The 10,524-nt window shown below is 55.0% G+C and overlaps 1 protein-coding gene across 2 annotated transcripts in view; it reads right to left on the bottom strand.

The window, feature by feature from the left end:
- The window catches only part of HAUS5 (HAUS augmin like complex subunit 5), a 124,527-nt gene extending 114,239 nt beyond the window's left edge, over positions 1 to 10,288 (bottom strand). For both annotated transcript variants that reach the window (XM_029576778.1, XM_029576780.1), the window contains exon 1: positions 10,208 to 10,288. In XM_029576778.1, the coding sequence (XP_029432638.1) occupies positions 10,208 to 10,230 (23 nt within the window). In that variant the 5' untranslated portion in view covers positions 10,231 to 10,288. The remainder of the gene's footprint in view (positions 1 to 10,207) is intronic.
- Between the last annotated feature and the right edge of the window lie 236 nt (positions 10,289 to 10,524).

Below are 10,524 nucleotides of genomic sequence, written 5' to 3'. Positions count from 1 at the left end.
CAGAGCTGCCAGCAGAACCAATGCTGCCTCGTGAGGGATGATGGATAAGGGATCTGGACCACTAGATTTACATCCTCACAGAACCTCAGAGCAAGCTGGCATCGTTCACCTACCCCCTGCACTAGCAGTACTTTAAACCAGGCTGTTTAGGTGCCATGTTAGCACTGAAATGTGCTGTTTTGTTTTGTTTTTTTTAAAGTAATTCCGAGGAGAGAGAGAAATCTCCGTATGCGACCAGCAGCACAGAAAAAAAAACAGACTGAGGGGAAGATGACAATTGTGCGGGAAGATGCGCGCAGCCGCACAAAGCCAAGAGTTCTGTAATCGCTGAGAGCAACTCTGCCTAGAGGCTGCCGGAGGACATCCCAGACAGCATGGCTAACTCAGCCCTGCTATCGACGGGAAATACATCGTAGTGTATAATCACAAGAGAGGATCGGATGCTAAACTAAGCTGGAGGGCTCACATCAGGACATTTCTAACATTTTAGCCCTCCCTCTTTTTTCCATAGACTACACCAGAAATCCTTAAAAAAAAAAAAAAAAAAAAAAAAAAATCAGAAGAGTTGGCAGCTCTTATGTTATGTAGAAGAACACAAAGGAAAATTGGTTCTTACCTGCTAATTTTTGTTCCTGTAATACTACAGATCAGTCCAGACCAGTGGGTTGTGCCTCCCTACCAGCAGATGGAGGCAGAGAAGAAAAACTTTTCAGGCACTGCTACCTAACTGAGAGGGCCGCCTGCAGCCCCTCAGTATTGACCTGTACCCAAGCCAAAGATTACAAACTAAAATCCTCTCCAACCAAACAGTTAAAGCAGGGCTGGAACCCCCTGCACTTGAGCCTCTTGTCGCCTCCAGAAAAACAAAAAAAAATATGTACCAACTGCAAAAAACTCTTTGGAATATATTACATCAACTATCAGAAAATGCAAACTTTTGGCAGCGATGGGTAGGGCCTCTGGACTGATCTGTGGTATTACAGGAGCGAAAATTAGCAGGTAAGAAGGAAAATTAGGGCTTACCCTCCAATAATTTTCGTTCCTGTAGTACCAAGGATCAGTCCAGACTCCTGGGTGTGCCTCCGCACCAGCAGATGGAGACAGAGCCAAACTTGTCAGGCTCCCCCTATATATACCAGGGTGCCACCCACAGCCTGTCAGTATAACGCAATGTCAAAGCAGAACTCTGACAACTAAATACTAACTAAAAACCCCCGGCCTAGGAACCGGAGGAACTCCGGGCCCACAGTCCCCAACACGAGACTGGCCCCGGAAGAGAAATTAGCATATAGCTAATCAAATAAGAAATCACGCAACATTTGCATAACAGAAAGAACACACACACACAGCGGACTCTCCGAAAACTGAGAAACACAGAGGGCGGGACTCTGGACTGATCCTTGGTACTACAGGAACGAAAATTATCGGAGGTAAGCCCTAATTTTCCTTTCCCTGTACGTACTGGATCAGTCCAGACTCCTGGGATGTACCAGAGCTGAGATTACTCGGGATGGGATCCGGAGAGGCCTGCTCTTCAACCACCTGCTCCGAAGTTGCAATCCCTTGAACCCCGAACATCCAAAAGATAATGCCGCGCCAAAGCATATCAGGAATCTAAGAAACAGCCCTGATTCCCTGTGTAGAGAGACACCTACACTATCCCAGGAATCCGCTTGGGACCTTGTCGAACGGCCCTTGGGCCCTCGCGGAAACAAAGCACCGCAAAAGGAAATGTGCAGACCCTAAAATGTTCTTGACCCAGCAAGCCACGGTAGCCGTGGAGGCCCTATTACTCCACCTTTGGCCCTGAGAAACCATAAAGGAGGAGAGTCGAAATTTGATATCATTTGACACCCCCAACTACCGCCGGAAATCCGCACACGTCCACCTTCCTCAGATCGCTTGCCAATGGGTCCGACCCCCGGAGATCCTGAAGGAAGGAAGGTCCACAACCCGGTGCAAGGAGAATACCACCTGTGGGAGAAATAAGGGAACCATGCGGAGCGTCCCCCCACAGCGCCTCCCCGGCTTCCAGCATTCGCAAGAAGTTACCCTGACACTCCTCTGGCAGACGCAACCGTCACCTAGAACACTGTCTTCAACTTAAGGCCCTTAAGAATGGCCTGGTTGAAATAGTGCGAAGGGAGGAGCACATAGGGCTTCGAGGACCACACTCCAATACCAGGAAGGAAACTGAACCTTCAAGGTGTCCGCAACTGATCCGTCCCTTCGGGACCCGGGTTCAATCCGGACGTGCCGCTAAAAAACCTTCTTCAATAAAACTCTCGAACACGACCGAGAAACGCTACCTGACCCCTTAGGTAACCACAGGACAGCCACAGGATAGACCGAGAGCCAAACCATCCTGTAGAAGTGAAATAGCTGAAAACGGAAGCCCGAGTAACGGGGATTGACTGTTCAACGTACCATGAATCAAAGATACGGCAAACTCACACCACCGCTAAGCAAGCGGACGTCTTCCGTGATCTCAGCAAGGCGACACCATCGCGTCAAGTAGCCTTTGCCCCTTAGACGACGCCTTTCGAAAACCATGCCGCCCGCCAAAGCGATCTACCTGATTGAAAACACATAGGACCCTGGTGGAGGAGATCCGGAAGACACGGCAACCACCCTGGTCCCTCCACCGTCAGGTCGAGGAAATAGGCAACCAGGGCCTTCATGGCCATCCTGGAGCCATCCTAACAGCCTTGGATGGATGGGTCTTCATGCGCCGAAGGATCCCGCTGATCAGAGGCCAAGGAGAGAGACGTCCTCGTGGACCACGGCAACATCAGGACATCTGCTCCTCCTGCCCCCGTTTCTCTCCGGCGGTCCAAGAACCAGGGAGCCTTGGTCTTCTGGAGCGTCACCCTCAGGCCCCTAGCTGGCGTGTCCCATCCGACGCAGATGAGATGGGAGGCCCTGCTGTCAGATCTCATTCTCCTAGGCCGACATACTGGCGTCTCAAATCCGCATGAACGTCATCGACCCTTGTTATGCGAGACGCCGTTATGCTTAGCAGGTGACGCTCCATGCACTGCTGCAGGCTACTAGCCTCGAGGACCACCACCTGACTTCTGGGCAACTCGTGCCTAAAGCTGTAGGTCACCATTGTCGTGTTGTCTGAGAGGACCCAGACCGACTCTCCTGGGATCATAGGTCGGCCGATGTGACTCGGACGTGGGCCAACGGTCCTGAACCGACCTCTAACCCCAGAGCAACGGGACTCGGAACCGTGGCGATCCCCGTCCCTTCTGGGTTCTTCAATGGTGACGGGAGAAAGACTGCACCGACACTGGGCCCCATCAGAGAGCAAAGCGGATTGTAATGGATCAAGAGTGGCCCCGCTCCGATGAAAGGAATACTGTTCCCTGGGTAGTATAGAGCCATGCTCTTAGAAAAACTCCCGGGATTGAGAGGAAACGAGAGGCCACCGCATTCGCTAGTGATGGCGACCCAGCCGAGGGTGCTCCGACTGCGGCCGAAGAGCCAACCGGCCAGGCACAAGGGTAACAGTAGTCCTACCCCTGCGGCTTTGCCACTATGACCACCAAGCCTTTGGTAATGGTCCGCCAGGCTGGACAACTGCAACACCTGTCCTCCCCGACCGATCACCGAAGATGTTTCTGGAGCTCCGCCCTGAGCCCGCTAAGAGAAGCCTCCGAGATTCCGCCCGGCCATATTGACGCAATGGCGGGCCGTGGCGCCCCCATACGAAGAATGGGATACGCCGCCATCTGTTGACCCACCTGCGATCTGGTATGGGCCAGAAGGTTCCTTCCTTTTATGCTGGACCGCTTGGTGCTTGTCCGCGTCCCTGCACAGTGTTTGACTACCGGCAGCACTCCTCGAACTGAAGTGATCGTGGGCCCATTCCTCGTAGAAGAGAAGCCACAGTGCCCCCTTAACGCGGTCAGGCAAAAAAACGCCTGTCCCGAAAAACCGGGAGTCTCCCGAACAAAGGGAAGATGGAGGGAAAGGAGCTCCTGAGCGCGAGCCCACCGGTCTCCCCTGAAAAAGAGAGCTGGATGGGAAGAATGACCTGAGGCATGACTATCTTCCATAGGAGCTCCACCACATTCTCCAAAGGAGCTCAACCATCCAACTCCTTCCCGAACCGCAGCATCCTCTTGAAGGGACTCTGGCATGGACTCGGACGCACCATCCGCCGACCAGACCTGCCACCACAGCAGCTTGGCTCGTAGAGCCCGTAGCAGTCACGGAGCGTGCCGAGCCCCGCAGACGAATCCACACTGCAGACCACTATCGGCTCTCTATGTCCGGCCTGGCAAGCCTCCTCTTCCAACTGGGTCTCATTGGCCAGAAGTCATGGGGCCTAGCCTAGCCGACTGGTGTGAAATTACTGCCAATTGCCGTCCAGACCCCTAGGGTCGAGATCTCAGGGATCTTCTTCAATTTGGATCTCCGACTTTTGACCGCTGAAACGTCTGCGTCCACCTTGGGAGCTCGCAGGATTTCCATGACGACCTCCAGATCCATGGGAGCGAGCCTATGGTATGAGGGTCCCAGATCGTCCCTATAGAAGAGAGGGAGGACCCCGGGATCTTCGCTCTCCGGAAACCGGCCCCGCTTCTTAGACCCTGGCGGCGTGGCTCCATCTACCACTACCCCCCTCGGGGGTGGGGACAGGCTCTCCAATCCTCCTGAACCGAAGCGTCCTCTGAAGAAGCCGAGGCGTCACGTGGCGGAGGGCCCTCCGAGCCTGCTTTGCCCGCAAACATCCCGCAGTGGCCCCCAGGACTCTCCTGCTGTACGCCTGCGAGACCTACGGCCCCCACCAGCCCTACGCAGTATGGGCAAAATAAAGCGGGAGGTATCCGACTTTGGTAGTCTCCCCAAGGATTGAGCCGGATACCTTCTGCATGCAAGGCTGCAGCCCTAGCACTGAGCCACCGGGCTGCTCCTTGTGGATTCTGAGTTGCCCCTTGCTCCCTCCCCTGAAGAGGCCGTGGCCCCGTCTCGTGCGCTAGGAAGAGAGAGAGAGAGAGAGCCAGGTAACCAGGGCCACCGGCTAAGATGGCGACCTTTGCTGCATCAGCCTGCAGCCATTTCGGCAACGCCGCGGGCGGGGCCCCCACGCGACTGGTATCCCGATCGGTCCTACTGAGCACCCATTCGCGCGTCCCCCGAAGTCCCTGCCTCGCCGGGGATGTAGGCTGGACCCAGCTCAACTCCTGAGACCCACGTGCGCGCCAACCCCCAGGCTGACTAGGCCGCACCACGAGGCAGGCCGGGTCGGTCCGCGCCGCGCAGCGACCAAAAAACTCACCCCTGTGAGCCACGCGCACGCCGACCCACAGGCCGCCCAGGCCGCACCGCGAGGCAGGCCGGGTTGGGCCGCGCCGCGCAGCGACCAAAAAACTCACCCCTGTGAGCCGCGCGCGCCGACCCGCAGGCCGCACCACGAGGCAGACCGGGTCGGCGCGCCTGTGAGCCGCGCGCGCCGACCCGCAGGCCGCACCACGAGGCAGGCCGGGTCGATCCGCGCCGAGCACCCAAAAATTCACCCCTGTGAGCCACGCGCGCCAACCCGCAGGCCGCCCAGGCCGCACCACGAGGCAGACCGGGTCGGTCCGCCTGTGAGCCGCGCGCGCCGACCCGCAGGCCGCACCACGAGGCAGGCCGGGTCGATCCGCGCCGCCGAGAGAACACGAACTCTCCCCCGAGAGCAGCATGCGCGCCGACCCGCAGGCCGTCCCGGCCGCACCACGCGGCAGGCCGGGTCGGTCCGCGCCCCCGAGAAATGAAGAATTTTTTTTTTTTTTAATCCACTGCCCGGGAAATGCGACGATCAGGGAGGAAGGAGCCGAAAGAAATAAAACCGCGCTGCCGAGCCGTCGCCGCGAGAAACTTACCTCATTTTTTTTTTTTTAAACGACGCTGTCCCTCGGCGGGTGCTGAAGCGGCCTGGGTGAGGTGAGTGAGCCGGGCTCCCCGGTATCACCTCGGCTGGGCCAGTTCTCACCTGCAGGGTCCTCGACCCTTGGCCACAGCAGCCTACTACCAGGGGGGGATGGCCCCCTCGGGACCTAGCAACCCCCCGGGGAGGCTCAGGCCCGGTCCTCTGGAGAACCTGCAAGGAAACAACAAATATCTCCCTTTTTTTTTTTTTTAACTTTACTGCAAGGAAAGGTAATAAACGAAAACTAGAACTAGAACTAGCCCTCTTACACCTATCCACTAACACCTAAATGAATCAGGCAAGACTGTGGGTTAGGCATCTGACCATCTGCTGGAGACAGAGTTATACTGACAGGCTGTGGGTGGCACCCTGGTATATATAGGGGGAGCCTGACAAGTTTGGCTCTGTCTCCATCTGCTGGTGCGGAGGCACAACCCAGGAGTCTGGACTGATCCGGTACGTACAGGGAACCAATTTTCCTTTCCTCTCCATATCCGATCAGTCCAAACAAGTGGGATGTATCCAAGCCCCCCTACACTGGGCGGGAACCTGAAAGACCCAAACCCAACACCCGCTCACCATGGACGCATCCTCCTGTGCCTGCACATCCAAACAGTAACGTCTGGTGAAAGTATGAAGCATAGACCACACTGCTGCTCTACAAATCCCCTGGGGAGCTAGCAACTGACACTCTGCCAAAGAGGCCACCTGCACTTTCAGCCCCACTGGAGACTTGTGACCCTTACAAATATAAGCCGAGCAAACAGCCTCCTTCAGCCAACAAGCAATGGTGGCCTTCGAGGCCCTATCACTTTTCTTCATGCCACCAAACACAAAAAGGTGATCTGAGCACCAAAACGAATTTAGTGACCTCCAGATACCGCGGCAGAGTCTGTCACACATCTAAAAGAGGCAGTTCTCTTGCAGAGAATCTTTAGCCACTCCGGAAAAGCTGGAAGATCCACCATCTGATTGACATGAAAAGGGAACACTACCTTCAGCAAGAAAGAAGGGACTGTCCACAATGTGACCCCCATCATTAGAAAACGCAGAAAAGGATCCCTGCACGACAGAGCCTGCAATTCCAAAATCCATCTGGCAGAAGAGGTGTAAATGTTGGGAATGCATGTTTTGATCTCTTTTGCAAACTAAGGGCCTCATTTTCCAAGGAGTTACCGCGTGTGATAATTCCGCAAATCGCGCTAAACAGCCGCAGTGTTAGCGCGGCTCCTAACACAGCCAATAACTACACCTCTTTCATTTGCGTTACGTTGTGCGCTACAGGTTTATCGCAGTTCACAATGTTTCCTGACAGGCCTGTTTCAGGAGGGAGGGAGGGAGAGAGAGAGAGAGAGTGAGAGCTAAGTGACCCCTCCCTAGACAGGTATTTGTATCCCTATCAGGCCTATCCTGTAAAGTGCGGCCGCGTTTACCCTGCTCCTAAGCCGCTTCTAACTCATGTTCCGGCCGCATTAGCCCTTCCTGCGATCCCGAATCCCCTTTAACCTACTCCTACCGCGTCCTAAATTCCCTGGGCAACCCCTTCCGCCCGCGGCATGTATATTGCATGCAAACGAGCGAATTAGCTCGATATTACATGCAAACGAGCCAATTAGCTATTCCCCTAGCATCCCGTAACCCGCGCCCCGACTATCGCTACCTTTCCCTGCCGTTTTGTCGCGCGTTTAACCTGCAAACTTACCGCCTACCCTGACCCAGGCGGTAGAGGCATGGGTAAGGGTAGGTGGCAAGCTTTCCCCCAGCCCCCGCTCACCTGCCCCGGCTGCGATCATGGGTGCCGGTCTCCGTGGCAGCCCCAGTCCTCTCCCCTGCTCCCGAAGCCAAAAAAAAAAAGCGAAAAAAAACGTTGCAGCCCCCCTCCGATGTCCGGAGGGGGCTGCAAAGTTTTTTTCGCTTTTTTTTTGGCTTCGGGAGGAGAGGAGAGGACTGGGGCTGCCACGGAGACCGCTTTCCCCGTGCAAGTAAGTTGTTTCGCCGCGAAACTGAGCGGCGAAGCCCGAACCCAACCCGGCGAAGCCCGGACCCGACCTGACCAACAAGCGGCGAAACTGAGCAGCGAAGCTAAAAAAAAAAGAAAAGCAATTTTTTTTTTTTTTTCAAAATTGACAATTTTAGGTTTTTTCCAAAAGCGACTTACTTTTGGGATCTGTCAAGATCCCAAAAGTAAGTCGCTTTTGGACGCCAGCAAAACTTACTTTTTGCAGCCATCATCAGTAACACGACCTGGCTCCGTAGCTCCTCCCGACAAGATGGCCGCCTGCACGGGGAAAGCACACAATTGGCTGCTGAAGACGTGACGTCACGACGTTTGGCGTCACGGGTTGTGACGTCACGTCTTCAGCGGCCAATTGTACTCTTTCCCCGTGCAGGCTTGTGGGGAGGAGCTATCGGAGCCAGATCTTCGTGTTCCTGCTCGTGGCTCATGGCTGCAAAATTGTAAGTTTTGCCGGTGTCCGGGCTGGGGGAAAGTTTTGCCGCTGTCAGTGTCCCCCCTCCTCCCGGAGCAAGGCGGCTTTTCCGCCCTGCTCCGAGAGGAGGGGGGACACTGACAGTCGTTTCGCCGTTTCTCCATCGCTGCTTGTGCGCTGTCAGTGTCCCCCCTCCTCCCGGAGCAAGGCAGCTTTTCGCGCCCTGCTTCAAGAGGAGGGGGGACACTGACAGTCGTTTCGCCGTTTCTCCGCCGCTGTCTTCTGGCTTCGCCGGTGTCCGGGCTGGGGGAAAGCTTTGCTGCTGTCAGTGTCCCCCCTCCTCCCGGAGCAAGGCGGCTTTTCCGCCCTGCTCCGAGAGGAGGGGGGACACTGACAGTCGTTTCGCTGTTTCTCCGCCGCTGTCTTCTGGCTTCGCCGGTGTCCGGGCTGGGAGAAAGCTTCGCTGCTGTCAGTGTCCCCCCTCCTCCCGGAGCAAGGCGGCTTTTCCGCCCTGCTCCGAGAGGAGGGGGGACACTGACAGTCGTTTCGCCGTTGCTTCTGCGCTGTCGCCGCCGTTGCTTCCTGGTATCTGTCATTTCAAATGACATTTGAAATGACAGATACCAGCGTGGCGTGAAGGCTTAGGCCCGCGCACCCAGGATCCTGTATAGGCGCTCTATCCAGTATCCTGGGTTGCGCGGGCCTAAGGCTTTTCGGACGCGGCTTACATTTACATATAATTAGGCTTCAGGATCGAGCGGTAGGTGAGCTGCACTGTGCGGGCGGTAACCGCGGGTGCCGTAGGCACTAACGCAGCTCTTCCTACCGCTCGGTACTGGATAGGCCCCTATGGGAGGCCCACTTAGTAAGTCGAGGTGAGGGTTAAGTATTAGTGTAGGGTGTTAGGGGCCACTTTCACATTCAACATGAGACATACGAACAGAACAGGGGTCTCTTGTGAAGATTTGATAACCACGGAGAGAGGAAACTCACTCCAAGATGAGATTTGTGCAATGTTCTCTCCACCTAGCTTGTTGTTACCCAGGTAGAGAGTCCATCAAGCTAGGTTGAGAGAACATTGCACAAATCTCACCTTTGGGTGAGTTTCCTCTCTCCGTGGTTATCAAATCTTCACAAGAGAGCACTGTTCTGTTCATACGTCTCACTCTGAATGTCAAAGTGGCCCCTAACCCCCTACACTAATACCTAAACCTCACCTCGAGTTACTAGGTGGGCCTCCCATAGGGATATAAATACCTGCTAGCGAGGGGACACTATAGCAAGGCTCAGGCTCTCTCTCATCATACTGAAACAGGCCTGTTAGGATATACTGGCAATGCAGCCCAAATTGGGCTAATAGTCAGGCCTATCCAGTACCGAGCTCGATCCTGAACCCTAATTATATGTAAATGTAAGCCGTTAGGCCCGCGCAACCCAGGATACTGGATGGAGCGCCTATACAGGATCCTGGGTGCACGGGCCTAAGGCTTCACGCCACGCTGGTACCTGTCATTTCAAATGACAGATACCATGAAGCAAAAAAAATAAAACGAAAAAAGCCCCGGCCGCGATCATGAGTGCCGGTCTCCGTGGCAGCCCCAGTCCTCTCCCCTCCTCCCGAAGCCAAAAAAAAAAAGCTTTTTTTTTTTTTGGCTTCGGGAGGAGGAGAGAGGAGCCACGGAGACCGCTTTCCCCCGTGTAAGTAAGTTGCTTCGCCGCTGTCAGTCTCTGACAGCGGCGAAGCAAAACAAAGAAATGGAAAAAAAGCAAAAGCAAAAAGTAAGTCGCTTCGCCGTGAAGCGGCGAAGCGACTTACTTTTGCATCCTCGATCGGACTTCTCCTGCCTAAACTTACTTTTTTGCAGGCGTCCGGTCCATCGGAAGGTATCTTCACCCCACCTCCGGGTAAGATGGCTGCCAGCACGGGGAAAGCGGCCCCTGTGCATTCAATTGGCTGCCGTGACGCCAAACGTCGTGACGTCACGACGTTTGGCGTCACGGCAGCCAATTGAATGCACAGGTAGGCTAGTCTTCAGTGTTGCCAACCTCGCTTATTTACCGCGAGATTGGGCTTCTTTTTGTAGTCATTCGCGGATTTTTTTTTCCGATTCGCGGGTTGCTTTTAATTGGGCTATTTTTTCTGCCAGTCGCGGTTTTTTGGGCTTGTTGGGC

This window comes from Rhinatrema bivittatum, chromosome 14 (assembly GCF_901001135.1).
Source record: "Rhinatrema bivittatum chromosome 14, aRhiBiv1.1, whole genome shotgun sequence".
Classification (NCBI taxonomy): Eukaryota; Metazoa; Chordata; class Amphibia; order Gymnophiona; family Rhinatrematidae; genus Rhinatrema; species Rhinatrema bivittatum.
This window is presented reverse-complemented; position numbering and strand designations above follow the sequence as displayed.